General features: G+C 37.1%; 1 protein-coding gene and 1 non-coding gene across 2 annotated transcripts in view; both read left to right on the top strand.

Moving 5' to 3' along the window:
- The first annotated feature begins 9 nt into the window (after positions 1–9).
- The window catches only part of C2CD6 (C2 calcium dependent domain containing 6), a 126066-nt gene continuing 105580 nt past the window's right edge, over positions 10–20495 (top strand). Inside the window, exons 1-5 of the mRNA XM_061431005.1 lie at positions 10–372; positions 13495–13581; positions 14150–14201; positions 15524–15669; positions 20315–20437. Of these exons, the coding sequence (XP_061286989.1) occupies positions 10–372; positions 13495–13581; positions 14150–14201; positions 15524–15669; positions 20315–20437 (771 nt within the window). The remainder of the gene's footprint in view (positions 373–13494; positions 13582–14149; positions 14202–15523; positions 15670–20314; positions 20438–20495) is intronic.
- TRNAG-CCC (transfer RNA glycine (anticodon CCC)) lies at positions 5447–5519 on the top strand. Its single transcript has one exon. It is a non-coding gene; the product is annotated as a tRNA-Gly (tRNA).

Raw genomic sequence — 20495 nt, 5'->3', positions numbered from 1 at the left:
CCGGCCTGAATGCGCAGGTCACGTGGTGTGGGTGCGTGCACAGGAAAAGCGCGGGAAAGGTGGGGGAGAGGGCTGCACCTGCGCAGTAGCAGGCAGTCGGTTAGTGCGCAGACCTGCCCAGCCGAGGATGGAGGGATGGAGCCGCCCCAAGACATGGAGAAGGTTTCCAACGCAGAAGATAATCACAACAGGCGGGTCCATTCCCTGTACACAGCACCGTTATTTCAGAGAAGTTCCCAAACCAACTTGGAAAACATGCAAGCGAGGGGGTCGGAATTCTCTTCTACAGCCTGGAACGTCCAGGGGCGGGACAAGGCCTCTAATCTGTCCAAAGTCGAGTCCAAGGAGGGTCCTGGGTACCGGCTGCTGAATGTAAGTGTGGGGTCTGGTGGGTGGAGTCTGTTCCCTGACCCCATAGAGGGTCAGGCAGGACCAAGGGGTCAGTGTGCCAGTGGAGGGAGGGAAACCAGCCCTCGTTTGGAGAGTGGTAGTACAAAGAAAGCTGAGCGCAGAAGAATTGATACTTTTGAACTGTGGTGTTGGAGAAGACTCTTGAGAGTCCCTTGGACTGCAAAGAGATCCAACCAGTCCGTCCTAAAGGTGATCAGTCCTGGGTGTTCATTGGAGGGGCTGATGTTGAAGCTGAAACTCCAATACTTTACCCACCTGATGCGGAGAGCTGACTCATTTGAAAAGACGCTGATGCTGGGAAAGATTGAGGGCAGGAGGAGAAGGGGACCACAGAGGATGAGATGGTTAGATGGCACCACTGACACAATGGACATGGGTTTGGGTGGACTCCGGGAGTTGGTGATGGACAGGGAGGCCTGGTGTACTGCAGTTCATGGGATTGCAAAGAGTCGGACATGACTGAGCGACTGAACTGAACTGAACACCTGAGGAAGAGTTTTCTTGTGGGGCACTGACAGTTATTTAACTTGTCAGAGCCCCGTTTAATTACTGCCTACCCTGAAGGGTTGTCTGAAGAACTAAAAGAGGTAATAATATAAAATATTTAATGCAGTGCGAAGTAAAGCGTTAATAGATGTTAGCTGCTAACATCATCATAATCATCACTGGGAATTCATTTGTCTAAAGGGCTCAACTCCAGAAACATCAGTTAGCTCTCTTTTCAATGCCTGAGGTTCTTATACATGGCGTTGGTGTCCTGTTTTTAATTAGGTAAATTTGTATCTGAAGTGTGTGAAACTTGAGTTTAATTTCCATTTAGAGAAGGCGATGGCAACCCACTCCAGTATTCTTGCTTGGAAAATCCCATGGACGGAGGGGCCTGGTAGGCTGCAGTCCATGGGGTCGCTAAGAGTCGAACGCGACTGAACGACTTCACTTTCATGCATTGGAGAAGGAAATGGCAACCCACTCCAGTGTTCTTGCCTGGAGAATCCCAGGGACGGGGGAACCTGGTGGGCTGCGGTCTATGGGGTTGCACAGAGTCGGACACGACTGAAGCGACTTAGCAGCAGCAGCAGCGGTGGTACTGCCAAAACTTAGAGGAAATGGAAAAGGGGAATCAAACTGAAACTCACATTTTCTAAGTCTGTTAGAGTGTTATTAGGAAATTTTGCATTCTTTGTTGTTCTTAAATTTTTAAAAAATAGTACAGTATTTATCAGGAAACAATTCATGTACATAAAGATATTGTTCTATTAGGAAACAAACAGTACATGAATTGAATTTGCCTTCTAGTTCTTGTATATAATTTTTATATTTAGATTCCTAATTTATTTGTAATGTGTGGTATGCAGTCTGGATTTAATTTATTCTTTTCCCAAATAAATGTCCCAACACCATTTCTTTAAAAAAAAAAAAAGTCAATCTTTGCCCTAGAGTTTTGAGATGCCTCGTTTATGCATAAGATTTAAGCTTCCATATATGTTTTTTTTCTGGCCTTCTATTCTATTCCATTGGTGTTTATCAATTCAAGTGCCAAGACCTTACAATTTTTTTTAAGAAAAGATAAATCCTTTGTTGCAGGAATCTTTAACATGCTGAATGCCTTGTGAATATTCAAGAAGGGAATATGAAATGCAGCATTTCCCAAGGTCAATCATATTTAGTAGGCATTTCCATATATTTCATGACTCTACCTTGGGAAAGGTAGTTAAGACCATACTCTTTTATTTAAAGACTTAAAGTATGTTTTGAAGTCTGGGAGGGCTGGACCCCTTCCTTTTTGTAGTTTTCTTTTCCTGTAACTTCCTGATTATTCTCACTCTTTATAAAAACTTTGTTAACTTGTTTATCTCACAATAAAAGGCTTTTAAAAAACTAAAGATTACATTACATTTGTAAATTAAGTAGAACTGACATCTTTATGATGTTGGTCTGTCCTATCCAGAGATGTTTTTCATTATTCAACTCTACTTTTGTGTCTTTCAGAAGTGTTTTAAAGTTTTCCTCTTAAGAGTTTTGCACACTTCTTGTTAAGATTATTCCTCAGGTGGGGCTTCTTCTGCTTTATATACTTCAATTATTTGTCTATATTAAGGCTATAGATGTCTGTATGTTAATTTCATGTCCTGCTTCCTTATTGAATTTTTTTAAATAATTGAGTTAGTAGTATTATTAATTCTCTAGGGTTTAGATATATTTGAAGATGATCTTGCCTCTATTTGATTTTTCTTGCCTAACTGCTTGGACTAATGCTACCAGTTAGTAACATGTTGAGTCATAGTAGAGACAGTAGACAACCTTGCCTTGTTCCTGATCTTAGTAAATGTTTCCACTATTTCTCCACCAAATGAAATATTTGAAGGTTCAAACTTCAAGTACTGGCTTAATTGCTATTTTTGTGAGTGTTTTAACAGGAAAAGTTGTTGAATTTTATCAGAGGCCATTTATTAATAAATATATATGGAAATAATTGCATAATTTTTCTCCTTATATCCTAAGGAGAGATTCATTATTAGTGAGTTTCCTATTATTGAACCAACTTATTACATTCCTAGAATTAATCTCACTTGATTATTGCATATTATTTTCTTTGCGGTATTAGATTGTTTTTATTATTTAGTATCTTTGTATCAATATTTTTGTTATATTCATTTATTGGAGAAGGAAATGGCAACCCAATCCAGTATTCTTGCCTGGAGAATCGCATGAACAGAGGAGTCTGGTGGGCTACAGTCAGTGGGGTCCCATAGAGTTGGACACAAAAAGCCTCTTGATGAAAGTGAAAGAGGAGAGTGAAAAAGTTGGCTTAAAGCTCAACATTCAGAAAACGAAGATCATGGCATCTGGTCCCTTCACTTCATGGGAACTAGATGGGGAAACAGTGGAAACAGTGTCAGACTATTTTTTTGGGCTCCAAAATCAGTGTGGATGGTGATTGCAGCCATGAAATTAAAAGACGCTTACTCCTTGGAAAGAAAATTATGACCAACCTAGATAGCATATTGAAAAGCAGAGACATTACTTTGCCAACAAAGGTCCGTCTAGTCAAGGCTATGGTTTTTCCAGTGGTCATGTATGGATGCAAGAGTTGGACTGTGAAGAAAGCTGAGCACCGAAGAATTGATGCTTTTGAACTGTGGTGTTGGAGAAGACGCTTGAGAGTCTCTTGGACTGCAAGGAGATCCAACCAGTCCATCCTAAAGGAGATCAGTCCTGGGTGTTCATTGGAAGGACTGATGCTGAAGCTGAAACTCCAGTACTTTGGCCACCTCATGTGAAGAGTTGACTCATTGGAAAAGACCCTGATGCTGGAGAGATTTGGGGCAGGAGGAGAAGGGGACGACAGAGGATGAGATGGCTGGATGGCATCACTGACTCAATGGACATGAGTTTGGGTGAACTCTGGGAATTGGTGATGGACAAAGAGGCCTGGCTGCGATTCATGGGGTCGCAAAGAGTCGGACACGACTGAGTGACTGAACTGAACTGAACTGAAGTACCTTCGCATTCATCTGTAATTTCCTTTATGGGTTTAGGTATCAATGCTATGCTTGCTTTGTAAAAAGAATAGGAAAGTTTTTGTTAATGGTGCTATGGGATACTTAGTTTTTGAATTTGGTAGAATTCCCTGTGAAATCATCTGGGCCCGGTGCTTTTCATTGGTGATAGCTCATTGCTAGCTCGCTCTCTCTCTCTTTTTAAATAGAAAGTGGTCTGTTCAAACTGTTTACCATTAACAGCATCAATTTTGTTGAATTGTATTTCCTTAGGGGATTATACGGAGAAGGCGATGGCAACCCACTCCGTTACTCTTGCCTGGAAAAGCCCATGGACAGAGGAGCCTGGTGGGCTCCAGCCCATGGGGTCGCTAAGAGTCAGACATAACTCAGCGACTTCACTCTCACTTTTCACTTTCATGCATTAGAGAAGGAAATGGCAACCCGCTCTAGTGTTCTTGCCTGGAGAATCTCAGGGACGCGGGAGCCTGGTGGGCTGCCGTCTATGGGGTCGAACAGAGTGGGACATGACTAAAGCGACTTAGCAGCAGCAGCAGGAGATATACATTATATTTAGGTTTTAAAATACATTTGGAGGTCTGCAAAGTAGTCTTTTATGGTTTTTCAAAGATCTTATTTCTTATTTGTGTCTTATCCTTGTATATTGATTAAGCTAGCTAGTGGTTTGTATATTTTGTTGGCTCTGTAGATCAATTTGGGCTTCCTAGCAGCTCAGTGGTAAAGAGCCTGCCTGCCAATGCAGGAGACGTGGGTTCAATCCCTGGATTGGGAAGATCCTCTGGAGAAGGAAGTGGCAACCCACTCTAATAGTCTTGCTTGGAACATTCCATGGACAGAGGAGCCTGACAGGCTATAGTCCATAGGGTCTCAAAGAGTCAGACACAACTGAGCACACACACAGTCATAGATCAGTTTGAGAATCGATTTTTTAACAATATTGAATCTTTCCAGTCATAAACATGGAAGTTTTCCATTCATTTAGATCTTTAATTTCACTCAGGAACGTTTTATAGTTTTCAGTGTACTAGTCTTACATTTCTTCTTTTAATTTTACTAAGTATTTTATTATTTTGATGCTATTTCTAATGTAATTGTTTTCTTTTTATTTCCAGATTTTTCATTGCTAGTATATAGAAATGCAGTTGATTTTTATATTTTGTTCATATAGCCTAAGACCTTGCTGAACTCAGTTGTTAATTCCAGTATTTTCTCTCTTCCTCTTGTTTTTTTGGTGGATTTTTTAGGAATTTCTGTATACAGAACGGTGTCACCTGCAAATAAAGATAGTTTTAGTTCTTTCTCTCAAATGTGGATACTTTTTCTTTCTTTTTCTTGTCTGATTGCCGTGAATAGAACCTGTAGTACGATGTTGATTAAAAATAGAATGAACATTATTGCCTTACCAATCTTAAAGTGGAAAACATTCAGTCTTTCACCATTGAGTGTGATGTTGGAGAATTTCCCTTCTATTCCTCGTCTGTTCAGAGTTTTTATTTAGAATACATTTTAGAACTTCCCTGGTGGTCCAGTGGTTGAGACTCTGCACTCCCAATGCAGGGGGCCCAGGTTCAATCCCTGGTTGGGAAACTAGTCCTACATGCTACAACTGAGATCAAGTGCAGCCAAATAAATAAGTAAATATTTTTTTAAAAAGAATATATCTTGATTTTGTCAAATACATTTTCTGCATCTAGCTAAATTATGTCATTTTGTCCTTTATTGGACATACTAATATGACTTATTATATTAATTTTATTACATTGATTTTTCAGATGAAAAAAATCCCACTTTGTCATGGTGTATGGTTCTTTTTAATATGTTGTTGGATTTAATTTACTAACATCTTGTGGAAGATTTTTGCCTCTGTGTTTGTAAGGAATAATGATTTATTGTTTTTTCATCTTGTGATGCCTGTCTGGCTTTGGTATTAATATAATACTGACCTCATAGAATAACGTGGGATGTATACTTTCCTCTTCTTTTTTTCTTTTTCCTTGAGTTTGTTAAGGATTGTAAGTATTTGATAGAATTCACCAGTGAAACAGTTTGGGCCTAAGTTGTTTTTGTTTGGTTTGGTAGGAAGAGCTTCAATTAGTAATTTAATTTCTTTAGTTGTTGTAAGTCTTTCCAGATATTCTTATTCAATTTTGATAATATGTGCCTTGATAGACATTTTTCCATTTCATCTAAATTTCTAATTGGTTAACATAAAATTGTTTGAGGTTGTAAGTAGTTACCTTATATGTCAATAAACTTTTGCTGATGCAGTGAAGTTTAGGATTTGTGATGGAGGCCATTATCCTGGATTATCTGATGGGCCCTATGTATAATCACAAATGTCCTTATAAGAGAGAGATAGAGGGATATTTGGACACACTCAGAAGAGAAGGTAATGTGACCAGAGGTAGAGGTTGTAGTGATGTGACCACAAGCTAAGGAATGCTGCCCTGTTGTCAGAAGCTATAAGGCATAAGACTGGATTTTTCCTTAAAATTTTGGCCAAGGGAGACTGATATTAGACTTCTGGTCTACACAACTGTGAAAAAACAAATTTTTGTTGTTTTAGGTCACCAAGTTTGTAGCAATTTGTATAGCAGCTATAAGAACTAATACAATGCTATTTCTTTATAACCCTTTTAATTTTGTAAGATCAGTGGTATACCCCTTTCTTTTTTGGTTTTGGTAATTTGTAACCTCTGTCTTTTATCTTCATCAGTATAGCTACAGATTTGGCAGTTTTGGTGATCTTTTCAAGAACCTACCTTTAGTTTCATTGATTTTTTTTTTTAATCTTAATAATTTCTATTCTAACCTTTATTTTCTTCCTCTTGCTTACTTTGAGTTGAGCTTGCTCTTATTTTTCTAAGTATGTTTAATGCTGATTTTCAGCTGAGCACTGCTTTAGGTGCACTTCATGAGTTTTGTGTTGTGTTTTCATTTTTATTCAGCTCATAATGTATTCTGACTTTTTTTCTTCTTTGGCCCAGAGTTTATTTACAAATGTTTTTAATTTCCAGGATTTGTGTATTTCCCAAATTTCCTTGTGTTCTTATAATTTATTCTGTTGAAGTAGGAGAACATTCTTTGTTTGATTTCAATTTTGCCAAATTTTATTGAAACTGGTTTTATGGCTAGTATATGGTACATCTTACAGAATGTCCTATGTGTAGTTAAAGATATGTATTTCGGGGGGTTTTGTTCAATATTTTGTTTGTAAGATTCATTCACGCTGTGTGTATGTGTAGTTACTCATTTTCCTTGCTTTGTAATATTCCATTGTATGAACATAACACATTATATTTATCCATTCCATTGTTAACGAATATTTGGGTTGTTTCTATTTTTTGGCTATGGTGAATAATACAGCTGTAACTGTTCTTGTATATGTCTTTTGATACACATGTTTTTACATTCTGTTGAGGATATATCTAAGAATGGAATTTCTGGGTCATTATTATGTATATATTCAACCAAATACCAAATGGTTTTCAAAGAGAATATACCAATTTATATTCCCACTGGCAGTGTGTTAGAGTTCTAGATAATCTCCATCCTTCCATTTCATAGTGCCCGTCTCTTAATGGTTAGGCATCTCAGGGAAATGTAGTGGTATCTCTTTGTGGTGTTAGCTTTCATTTCCCTGATGACTAATGAGGGTGAGTTCCCTTCCAAATGATTATGAGTGATCTTATAAACTATTTTGTGAAGTGCTTGTTCTCCATTTTTCTGTTGGATTGTCTAACTTTTTCTTACTAGTTTGTATACTTTTGTGTATACATTCTAGTTATAGGCCCTTTGTCAGTTATACTAAACATGTTGCAAAAATCTTCCAGTCAGTGTCTTATCTTTTCACTTTCCTCTGCGTATGTGTGTGTGTGTGTGTGTGTGTGTGTGTGTGTATGTGTGTTCTCGGTGCCGTCTGACTCTTTGTGACCCCATGGACTGCAGCTCGGCAGGCTCCTCTGTCCATGGGATTTTGCTGACAGTAACATCTATTTCTGCTTTATTGACTATGCCAAAGCCTTTGACTGTGTGGATTACAATAAACTGTGGAAAATTCTGAAAGAGGTGGGAATACCAGACCACCTGACCTGCCTCTTGAGAAATTTGTATGCAGGTCAGGAAGCAACAGTTAGAACTGGACATGGAACAACAGACTGGTTCCAAATAGGAAAAGGAGTACGTCAAGGCTGTATATTGTCACCCTGCTTATTTAACTTCTATGCAGAGTACATCATGAGAAACGCTGGGCTGGAAGAAGCACAAGCTGGAATCAAGATTGCCAGGAGAAATATCAATAACCTCAGATATGCAGATGACACCACCCTTATGGCAGAAAGCAAAGAGGAACTAAAGAGCCTCTTGATGAAAGTGAAAGAGGAAAGTGAAAAAGTTGGCTTAAAACTCAACATTCAGAAAAGGAAGATCATGGCATCTGGTCCCATCACTTCATGGGAAATAGATGGGGAAACAGTGTCAGACTTTATTTTTTTGGGCTCCAAAATCAGTGCAGATGGTGACTGCAGCCATGAAATTAAAAGACGCTTACTCCTTGGAAGAAAAGTTATGACCAACCTAGAGAGCATATTGAAAAGCAGAGACATTACTTTGCCAACAAAGGTCCGTCTAGTCAAGGCTATGGTTTTTCCTGTGGTCATGTATGGATGTGAGAGTTGGACTGTGAAGAAAGCTGAGCACTAAAGAATTGATGCTTTTGAACTGTGGTGTTGGAGAAGACTATTGAGAGTCCCTTGGACTGCAAGGAGATCTAAACAGTCCATTCTGAAGGAGATCAGCCCTGGGATTTCTTTGGAGGGAATGATGCTAAAGCTGAAACTCCAGTACTTTGGCCACCTCATGCGAAGAGTTGACTCATTGGAAAAGACTGTGATGCTGGGAGGGATTGGGGGCAGGAGGAGAAGGGGACGACAGAGGATGAGATGGCTGGATGGCATCGCTGACTCGATGGACGTGAGTCTGAGTGAACTCTGGGAGTTGGTGATGGACAGGGGGGCCTGGCGTGCTGCGATTCATGGGGTTGCAAAGAGTCGGACACGACTGAGCGACTGAACTGAACTGAACTGAATACTGGAGTGGGTTGCCATTTCCTCCTCCAGGGATTGGAATCCATGCTTCCTGCAACTGCTACATGGACAGGCGGATTCTTTACCACTGCGCCACCTGGGAAGCCCCTTCACTTTCCTAACGGTGTCATTAATAAACAAAAGTTATTAAATTTAATGTGGTTTACTGTTTCAAACTTTTTCTTTGTGGTTATTGCTCTGTTCTGTTTTAGAAATCTACCTATATCATCTTCTAATTGTTTATATCATGAAAACGTCATGAAAATCTTCTGTATTGTCTTTTAATCGTTTTTCCTTTCACATTGAGATCTGCAATTCACTGTAACTGATTCTGTGTTTGTACTGTGAGGTATGTGTCAGGTTTTCTGTTCTTTTTTTCTCTCTTTTTTTCCCTTTTGCTCTTCATTCTTTTCTCTTCTTTCCCTTCTCTCTCTCTTTCTGCTTTTTCTTCTTTCTCTCTCTTTCTTCTGTATGGCAATTTCTACTTACTCATTTGAGAGTGTTTTTTACCTCACTATTCTTTAGTTCCGTCTTTGTCACAAGTGAAGTTTGCATAAATGTTTGTTTCCAGACTCTCTAATGAGTTTATTTGGTGCATTTATCTATTGTTATGCTAAGAATTCTGGTGATGAGTCACAGTTGAAAACTATTATGGAAAACTTACCTCCATATCATATTGAAGGCAGTGGGCCTATCAGATGGAGAAGGTGTTCATTCTGAGCAGACTGTGCTGAGATGGGCATACACGTGGGAACTGGCAGCTTCAAACCTCCAGAAAGACAGATTTGGAAAGAGAGACATAGGCATCTAAATGTGACTTCTTAGCAGTATTCTCCAAATTTCTTTGACTGCACAATATTATCAGTAAAAATATGTGAACATCTTTAACCAATGTTTTTAATATTTATTTATACTTTATAAAATGTAATGCAATTTACTTTATAGATTCTACAATATACAAAAATTAAAAATTAGAAATAAGCAATATTTCTAAAACTGATTTTTAATTCATTTTGTTTATTACTGGTACAGAACTCAATAAATATCACTATTTTTGAAAAACATGATTTAATACTTAGTGATGTAGTGGTTTGAAGGTCTGGTTTAAGGCAAATGTATTTCAGTATTAGGTTTTTAATGCTGTTATATTTAGAAAAGATACCTTTAAATATTCGAAATTCCAATTGGAAGCAATGCTTTTTTGTTGAGCCTGTTAAATCACAGTACTCATTTTTCATTTCTGTCATGTTATTCAAAGTTTTTAGCTCACATGTTTTGCATAAAATGTTACTTTTCTGATTAATTAGTTCTGGTAAACTCTGGGGAGGGCTTTCATTTTTTTACATTTAAAGGGAAAAGTGGTCTCTTAAGCTGCTGGTGGGCTTCCCTGGTAGCTCAGCTGGTAAAGATCTGGAGAATCCTCATGAACAGAGAAGTCCACGGGGTCGCAAAGAGTCAGACACGATAGAGTGACTAAGCACAGCACACAGCACACAACCTGCTGAAACTCTTCATTTGTGAATTTTTTAAACAAAAGTGTTTGTAAATTTTCAAGTGTGCTCATAACACATTTGCATACACATAAAGTAACATTAGAAGGAAATATTTCCAGTAGTTTTTAAAATGTTCTCATCTTAACGTGAGTTTATTTCAAAAAGATAGTTATTTTCTTACTCATTAAAATGTCACCACCTTACTCTGAAAGGACAGATTAAGAAGTATATATTTTAAAATATTTGCTAGTTTGTGTACTACTGACAGCCATCGAAGAAAAGTTTAGCAAGTTGAAACATTTCTTTTTGTAAAACCAAAGTGTATGATGCATCTTTATGTTTACTAACTTTTTAAAAGGGCTCTGCCATGAAATTTCTTGTGATCAGTGTTTATCTATTTGCAAAGTAGACTAGATATTCTACTCAAGGTAATGTAATTGATTGACCTACTTAACTAGCAAACTCAGTACCCAAACTGTTTTTAAGAATTCCATGCACCTGTAGCTTGTACAATGAATGACAGTATCTGACCAATCAAATAAATTATTGTTTTTCCATGTATAAGATATGTGCAGAGAATGAGTAAAGATAAACTCCTTCTCAGCATTTGTTTTTCTTATAGTGAAACTGTCATTGTTTTTTAACTTGTCTTCAACACTGGGCTGAACTTCTCAAGGGCAGGAACATTTCAAGCTGAAATCAACACAATGCCAGGCATATAATCCTGCCAGTACACTGCTACTGCTAAGTCGCTTCAGTCGTATCCGACTCTGTGCGACCCCATAGACGGCAGGCCACCAGGCTCCCCTGTCCCTGGGATTCTCCAGGCAAGAACACTGTAGTGGGTTGTCATTTCCTTCTCCAGTGCAGGAAAGTGAAAAGTGAGAGTGAAGTCGCTCAGTTGTTTCCGACTCTTAGTGACCCCATGAACTGCAGCCTACTGGGCTCCTCCATCCATGGAATTTTCCAGGCAAGAGTACTGGAGTGGGGTGCCATTGCTTTCTCCACTCCAGTACACTAGTGAATGTTAATTGATGTAAGGATAGTGAGGTTGCCATTAGCACTAGGAGGGGGAGAATGCTAGGAGAAGGTAAACCTGTATGTAGGCTGGTGGGTTTTCAAGGAAAACTGTGGAATAGGGGAGAGTGGTCCAGAAAGGCCGTTGGAGACAAAGTGCAGAGCGATGTAAGTGAACGTAGAGGCTTTTAAATAGAAGTGCCAGGAGGGACTTCTGTTCAAGGTGGGGCCGAAGGCAGCAGAGAAAAAAGGCAAGTGGAATTAACTGGAATTAAAATTCTCCACAGGTTCAGGAGAAATTCTATGTGGTGTCAGAGGCTTTATGAGACTAGTCTTTAGAAGTTTTGTTCAAGGTTCTAAATAGAATTTTGGCAAAGAGTTGTTTTGCTCATGCTGCTGCCATTGAAGAGAGCTCTGCTCATATGAGGAAGGAAAAGTAAAAAAGATAATAAAGTGAGGATTGTTAAGTAAAATGCCAAATTGTTAAGGCTAAATTGAGTATTAGTATTCTAAAGAAGTTTTTCCTAATTATTTTGTAGTCATTAAGATGCATTTTCAAAGTAGACTTCCATAAGAAGATCATTAAAAACATTAGAAAGTATGGTGTTCCATATTAAATACACATAGACTGTACACAGATTGATATTTTTGTAACAATACAGTAATTGTCATTCAGTTAGCTTAACTTGTGAATTAATCATATATAAAAAGCACATTAAACCACAGATGCAACAATAACAAAATGATCCAAGATATATATTAAAAAAATGTTTTCAGTACACCTCAAGTATTTGTTTTGTCCTTTAAAATGAAATTTTCAACATAACTAAGGATTTATGCATATTATATGAATTAAACAAGTGATTCTTAAAAGACACATAACAACAAAGCTTTTGGGAAATTTTTCCTTATAGATAAGATCATGTTGATTCAAGTTCAGCACTGGTTGAGAATAAATATAATTCTCCTTTTCAGGTTAGATTTAATAGACCATTTGTTCACTATTCCCCTCACCTTTCCTCTCATTCCCCTTCCCATCCCTTGCTCTTTACTTTAAAAATCTGTATTAAAATGTTTTATAATTTTTAAATGCTAACCATTATGTGTAGTGACCGGAGCAAAAGAGACACAGATGTATAGAACAGTCTTTTGGACTCTGTGGGAGAGCGGGGGGGATGATTTGGGAGAATGTCATTGAAACATGTATAATATCATATAAGAAACGAATCGCCAGTCCAGGTTTGATGCAGGATACAGGAAGCTTGGGGCTGGTGCACTGGGATGACCCAGAGGGATGGTACGGGGAGGGAGGTGGGAAGGGGGTTCAAGATTGGGAACATGTGTACACCCGTGGTGGATTCATGTTGATGTATGGCAAAACCAATACAATATTGTAAAGTAATTAGCCTCTAATTAAAATAAATAAATTTAATTAAAAAATAAAATAAAAACAAAGTTAAATATCAACCCACAGTTACCAATTGATTGAATTATTCTGGATGAAATCACACAACCAAAAACCAAAAGCCATCTATTTATTAGTCCTTTCCAGGGAACCTATTATTCCAAAGGATGTAATTGCAGTCCCTGCAGTGGCTGATAACTGAAGGAATACTGGAATAATTTGCACCAGGATTACTGCTGTTTGTGAGATACAGGATCTAGTCCACATTAGATTGGGATGATCATTTTTTGTTAGCAAGGAGAACTCACTGTTCATGCTATTATGTACTTCTCTCCTGTCTCACAATTCCATTAATGATTTTACATTTAAATGTACACATTTTGTTTCTCTGCTAACTTAATAAGCTTGGGGTAGAGATGAGTTTTCAAGTCATAGAATATATAATACTAAAATATATAGTATCTGATACTAGACACTCATAAAATACTTGTTGAATTGAAGTGATATTTTATCTAATTATATTCTTCTTTGCCTTCTAAAGTCTCAACTTATTTACATTGTAGATGCTGAGAAAAACTCTTAAAGGGTCTGAAAATAAAGCACCAGAAGTAACACATGAGGCACCGAGTTTGGTGCCATTTGGGGATGTGGTATGTATGACTAAGTCTCAATAAACCCATATAAATTATTTATTTCATATGAAGACAGTTTAATGTTTATTACATGGTATCAAAAACATGAATAGAAAATGGCTGTCTCTGATAACCATATTCATGAATTTTTCATTTTTATGAGTCAGATAAGCATTCTAATAATCACTGAAATTATAGAAAACATTCTGATTCGCAGAAAAACTGTTATCTATACTAGGGATTCCCAAGATGTTATGTTTTAACATAACATCTCACCTAATGTAAAATGTCCTCACCTAATGTAAAATGAAAATGATTCAGAGAGTGACAGCTGTATTGAAGTTAATAAATGAACCATTTTTGGCTTTTAATTCTTGTTTATTTTAGGTTTACTTTGAACAAATCTTGCCTATTTTTCTTCTGTATTTCTGTTTTATATCTGTGACTAGATATTGCTAATAAAAAATTTCTAATGAGAAAAACTAACAAAGTGAAACTTTAAAAAATACAGTTTGGTGATAGTAAAATGAAAGAAAAATTAACTTAAAAAAATACATTCTCTGTGTTTTTATTTTGATTGTTATAGGTCGGCTGCCTGGCCATTCATATAAGAAACTGCAAACATTTTACGCCTAAGAGTATCCTTTCTTTCGATTTAACGATCATACTATGATCATATGTCACTGTTTCAGTTATATATTGCTGCCTTACAAAACACTCAAAGACTCAGTAGCTTAAAACATTTACCATTTTACTACCAATCATTATCTGTGCATTCACTAAGTGGTTCTTCTGCTTCACATTTTCACAGCTGGGGCTGTAGTTCAAAAGGGCTGGTATGTCCAAAAGAACTCATTTAAGTGTCTGGTGCCTTAATGAGAATGCCTGAAGGACTGGACTTAGCTGAGAGGCTGGACCTTTCTACCCATGTAGTCCCAGGGTCTTGTCTTTCATCATTAATTTTTATTTTAAAATATTAAAATACTATCTTGATTACTAAAGTCTCTGGTGTCCACTTAACTTTGTACCCTGGGTAGTGCCACTCTCACCTTGTCCTAATCTCAGCCATGGTCATGTCCATTGCATGTTAAAATAGTCACAGGACTAGGCCAGATTCAAGAGCAGAGGAAAATATTAAGTTGACTTTTTGAGGCGGGGAGTGACAAAAGATTTTGAACTATCTGTAATCCACCTCAATTATCATGTAAGTTTAAGAAAAAATATTTATCTTCTTGGATGATAGTACTAGTTTATTTCTATGCATCTCTTAAACATTGTTCAAAGAATTTATTTTTCTCGGTGACTTTAAGTAAGTTGAATGCTTATTATTGGATTATTATGGCATAAAACCAGCCTCATTATGAAGCCTTGATGGTTCTTTTTTATATAAAGTGAATTATTGAAGAGAATTCTATATAACAGAGTTTTAAAGATAAATCATAAAAACAAAATTGTTTTAATTCATGGAGTGCTATGAAAGATAAAAACACTGACCAATATAGTATATGTGAAGTAGATAGTAAAGTGAATTACAAGATAAGATTAAATTAAAATATATTGAAATTAAAATTAGAATAAAATTAAAAATAAATTATTCTGAATTATTATATTTTTTGAATTTCCACATAATTATTAGAAAAAGTTTTCAAGTATGTGTTGTGAATGTTTGGTTACCTTAAAAATAATATATAGGAAAGTTTTCAGAATAATTATAATGAAAATGTGAGGATAAAAACATAAGTAATCTAATGAAGAATCAACCGTCTTTTCCTGATTGTGCCTACCACCAGTGGGCAAAAGTACTATTTTAAAATGCTTTCTTTACTGTTTAATATGCTCTGTAACTTCTTTCTTTATTTTATTGAGTCTTAGGTTTTGGCCTGAATTGTTTAATGGGTTAATTTTACAATGTGTTACTGTCAATTACAATAAAATTTGCTTCCTAAATATGTATTTTCAGTCATTTCCCAGCATTACAGTAATTTGTTCATTCGCATCTCTATTAACAATGTGGTGAAATGTACAAAAACTTGTAGCTTGCTATCCCAAAACACTGAAAAGGACATTATGATTACATTTGATGAAGTGAAGTATTTTTCTGTACAGGTAATGTTAAATTTCTCTTCTAGAAAAAATAATGTATTCTTTATAGTTTGAAATATTCTACACTAATGTGTTTTTTCCTCAGGGGATAGGAAAAAAACAAAAGCAGTGTTCTTTTATTTGGTATTTTACAGTATTTATTTCTATATTATGGGCTATATTGATGTTTTTGCAGCTTACTGTAAAATATATAATTGTGGTGTTCTCTGAGAGCTTGTTGGTGGTGATTCTCAGTGTTATCACACATGCATGCATTCTTCTCTATCTCACTCTTCCCCTCCCATCTGCCCTCTTCCACCTGTCTTAGTCAGGGTGGGCTATTATAGCAAATTACCACAGACTGGATGGCTTAAAAAACAGACCTTTATTTCTTGCTTTTCTGGAAGGTAGGAAGTTCCTTCAGTTCAGTTCAGTTGCTCAGTCATGTCCAACTCTTTGCGACCCCATGAATCGCAGCACGCCAGGCCTCCCTGTCCATCACCAACTCCTGGAGTTTACCCAAACTCATGTCCTTCGAGTCGGTGATGCCATCCAGCCATCTCATCCTCTGTCATCCCCTTCTCCTCCTGACCCCAATCCCTCCCAGCATCAGGGTCTTTTCCAATGAGTCAACTCTTTGCATGAGGTGGCCAAAGTATTGGAGTTTCAGCTTTAGCATCAATCCTTCCAATGAACACCCAGGACTGATCTCCTTTAGGATGGACTGGTTAGATCTCCTTGCAGTCCAAGGGACTCTCAAGAGTCTTCTCCAACACCACAGTTCAAAAGCATCAATTCTTTGGTACTCAGCTTTCTTCACAGTCCAACTCTTACATCCATACATGACCACTGGAAAAACCATAGCCTTGACTAGACGGACCTTTGTTGGCAAAGTAATGTCTCTGCTTTTGAATATGCTATCTAGGTTGGTCATAACCTTCTTTCCAAGGAGTAAGTGTCTTTTAATTTCATGGCTGCAGTCACCATCTGCACTGATTTTGGAACCCAAAAAAATAAAGTCTGACACTGTTTCCCCATCTATTTTGCATGAAGTGATGGGACCAGATGCCATGATCTTCGTTTTCTGAATGTTGAGCTTTAAGCCAACTTTTTCACTGTCCATTTTCACTTTGATCAAGAGGCTTTTTAGTTCCTCTTCACTTTCTGCCATAAGGGTGGTGTCATCTGCATATCTGAGGTTATTGATATTTCTCCTGGCAATCTTGATTCCAGCTTGTGCTTCCTCCAGCCCAGCATTTCTCATGATGTACTCGGCATATAAGTTAAATAAGCAGGGTGACAATATACAGCCTTGACGTACTCCTTTTCCTATTTGGAACCATTCTGTTGTTCCATGTCCAGTTCTAACTGTTGCATCCTGACCTGCATATGGGTTTCTCAAGAGGCAGGTCAGGTGGTCTGGTATTCCCATCTCTTTCAGAATTTTCCACAGTTTATTGTGATCCACACAGTCAAAGGCTTTGGCATAGTCAATAAAGCAGAAATAGATGTTTTTCTGGAACTCTCTTGCTTTTTCCATGATCCAGTGGATGTTGGCAATTTGATCTCTGGTTCCTCTGCTTTTTCTAAATCTAGCTTGAACGTCTGGATGTTCACGGTTCACGGATTGTTTAAGCCTGGCTTGGAGAATTTTGAGCATTACTTTACTAGTGTGTGAGATGAGTGCAATTGTGTGGTAGTTTGAACATTCTTTGGCATTGCCTTTCTTTGGGATTGGAATGAAAACTGACCTTTTCCAGTCCTGTGGCCACTGCTGAGTTTTCCAAATTTGCTGGCATATTGAGTGCAGCACTTTCACAGCATCGTCTTTCAGGATTTGAAATAGCTCAACTGGGATTCCATCACCTCCACTAGCTTTGTTCGTAGTGATGCTTTCTAAGGCCCACTTGACTTCACATTCCAGGGTGTCTGGCTCCTTAGAAGGACACTAATCAGAATTTACAAGGGCTCCAATTCTCATGACCTAGTTACCTCCCAAACACCCCATGAACAAATACCATTGCATTGGAGATTTAGGCTACAACATGACTTTTGAGAGGACCCAAATGTTCAGGCCATAGCACACCTTTTTTTTCATCTCCTTTTCCTTTACCTCTCTGCTGTATTCTTATATAGACTCTCTCATTCCTTTTGCACAGATTAGCTTATTTAGTCTTTATAACAACCCTTTGCTATACTCTTATATATATTCTTAATGTCTTATATATATTCTTTGTTTTGCAGATAAAGAAATAGGTACTGTAAGGTTTAAAGAAATTTCTTAAGGTCATAGAACTAGTAATTGGTGGAGCTGAGAATACAGTCAGTCTGGCTTCAACCGACTTCATTATACCGTCTCTCACACCAGGGCTTGCTCTGCTGAGTTTACTTCTGTTTACAGTTAAACTTCCTAGAATCCTAACTGTATCTCAGAGTTGTCTTTAAAATGAGAGATACTATTTCATTTAGCTTCAGGATTCCTTGATTAGTCCAACTGTTTCCTGATAGTTTTATTACATCTGTTGAATTTTAGTGAAATCCTAAAATATTTTCTCTGTGTCATATATATGTATATATGTGTGTGTGTGTGTTTGTGTACATATGTGTGTGTGTATATATATATATTTCAAACTTCATTTTGCCTAAATGTTGAGTATTGAAAATACTTATTTAAACGTGTTTAAAAAAGCATTATTTTCCTAAATGCAATCCATATTATTTCTTTTACTTTGCAAATAATTTTCCTATGCTTTTTTGCCAAGTTTTCAGGAATTTTGTAGATATATGTTCGTTTAAATAAAACCTGCAAATAATACTGGAAAAAATATAAATTAATAGGGTGCTTATTTTCATTAGATAATCAAAATAATTTTCCTATGTTTATTTTAATAGGAGGTATTAGTTTGATTAGTATAAGAAGAGAGTTTTAGTGGAACTCTAATGGAAAGTTTTGGAATTATCTAGTAATATTAACATAGAAAATTGGACAAGCAAACAAAGAAATGTGAACAAAAAAAGCAAGACATTAATTCCAGGGAAATTAAAAAAATTATACAGGACTAGAAACATAATCATTGTAAGTGTATTATTAAATCCTAAAAATAGTTACATATACATAATAAAAACACTAAGTATTAGTCTAACAAGAATGTATGAAATATATTGGAGGACTAATGGGAAAAGAAACGTGAAAGTTGTGGGACGAGGCTACTGACAGCTAATATTTTTCTTCCACAATAAGCAGTCAATAGATTGTATCTAAATGACCTCAGTGTTTATAGTAGCATTATTTATAGTGCCAAGATATGGATGCAACCTAAGTGTCCATCAAAAGATAAATGGAAAAAGAAGGTATAATACATACATGTATACACAACAGAATACTACTCAGCCATAAAAAGAATGAAATTTTACCATTTGCAGCAAAATGGATGGACTTGGAGGGCATTATGCCAAGTGAAATAAGTCGGAAAGAGAGACAAATGCTGTATGATATCACTTATATGTGGCATCTAAAATATACAACAGATTAGTGAATATAAGAAAAACGAAGATTCACAGATATAGAGAAGACAAAAATAATGGCTACCTGTGGGGAGATGGAAGGAGGAGGAGCAAAACAGGGATGGAAAATTAAGAGGTACCAACTATTAGGTATAAAGTAAGCTACATGGATATATTTTACACATGGAGAAGATAGCAGATATTTTATAGAACTATAAGTGGAGTACAGCCTTTAAAAACTATGAATCACTATGTTGTACACCTGTACTTTATATATTGCACATCTGAGACTTCCTGGGGGTCCAGTGGTTAAAAATACACCTGCCAGTGCAGGATCAAACATGGGTTTGATCCCTGGTCTGAGAAGATCCTACATGCTCATGTAGCAACTGAGCCCATGTACCACAACCGTTGGAGCCCGCACACCTAGAGCCCATGCTCTGCAGAGAAGCCACCGCAGCAAGAAGCCCTCACACTACAACTAGAGAGTAACCCACGCCCTCCTCAACTAGAGAATGCCCTCACGCAGCAGTGAAGACCCAGCCAAAATAAATACGTAAATATGCCCTGCTGTTTGCAGCAACATGGATGCATTTTGAGAGCATTATGCTAAGTGAAATAAGTCAGGGAAAGACAAGCACTGTGTGATCATTTATATGTGCAGTCCAAAAAAATGAGGAAATTCCATGATGGTCCAGTGGTTAGAACCCTGTGCTTTCACTGCCCAGGGTGTGGATTCAATCTCTGATCAGGGAACTAAGATCTTACAAGCTATGTAGCACAGCCAGAAAAAAAAATGGGAAATGAACTCATAGAGAACTGATTGATGGTTGCTAGAGGTGGGGTTTGGGGGTGAGCAAAATGAATGAAAGTAATCAAAAGGTGCAAACTTCCAGTTATAAGATGAGTAAATCCTTGGGATCTAATGAATAGGATGGTGACTTTAGTTAACAATACGTGTGCTCAGTCACTCAGTCGTGTCTGACTCTTTGCAACCCCATAGCTCTGTAAGTCACCAGTCTCCTCTGTCCATGGTACTTGAAATGGGTGTTTCAAAAAATGGATGCTTCAAAAAATATATTTTATGGGTGTTTTTATTCAGAAATTATGTCTGAAATTAAGACTGAAAATTTATTGTTTCTTTTCATATGTATTTTGTGTTAAGGTTCCCAGACGTCAAGATGATGAGAAGAATAATATTCGCTTAGAACTAATGCAACATGACAATACAAAAAAGTATCTTCTCTTGTTAGGGAGTGTTCAGGTACATCTTTATGAAGTAATTCAGGTATGTATCAAATCATTTTTTCACCTTGGTATCACATTGTCCAGTTGGTGTTTGTTTT

This window comes from Bos javanicus, chromosome 2 (assembly GCF_032452875.1).
Source record: "Bos javanicus breed banteng chromosome 2, ARS-OSU_banteng_1.0, whole genome shotgun sequence".
NCBI classification, from domain to species: domain Eukaryota; kingdom Metazoa; phylum Chordata; class Mammalia; order Artiodactyla; family Bovidae; genus Bos; species Bos javanicus.
This window is presented reverse-complemented; position numbering and strand designations above follow the sequence as displayed.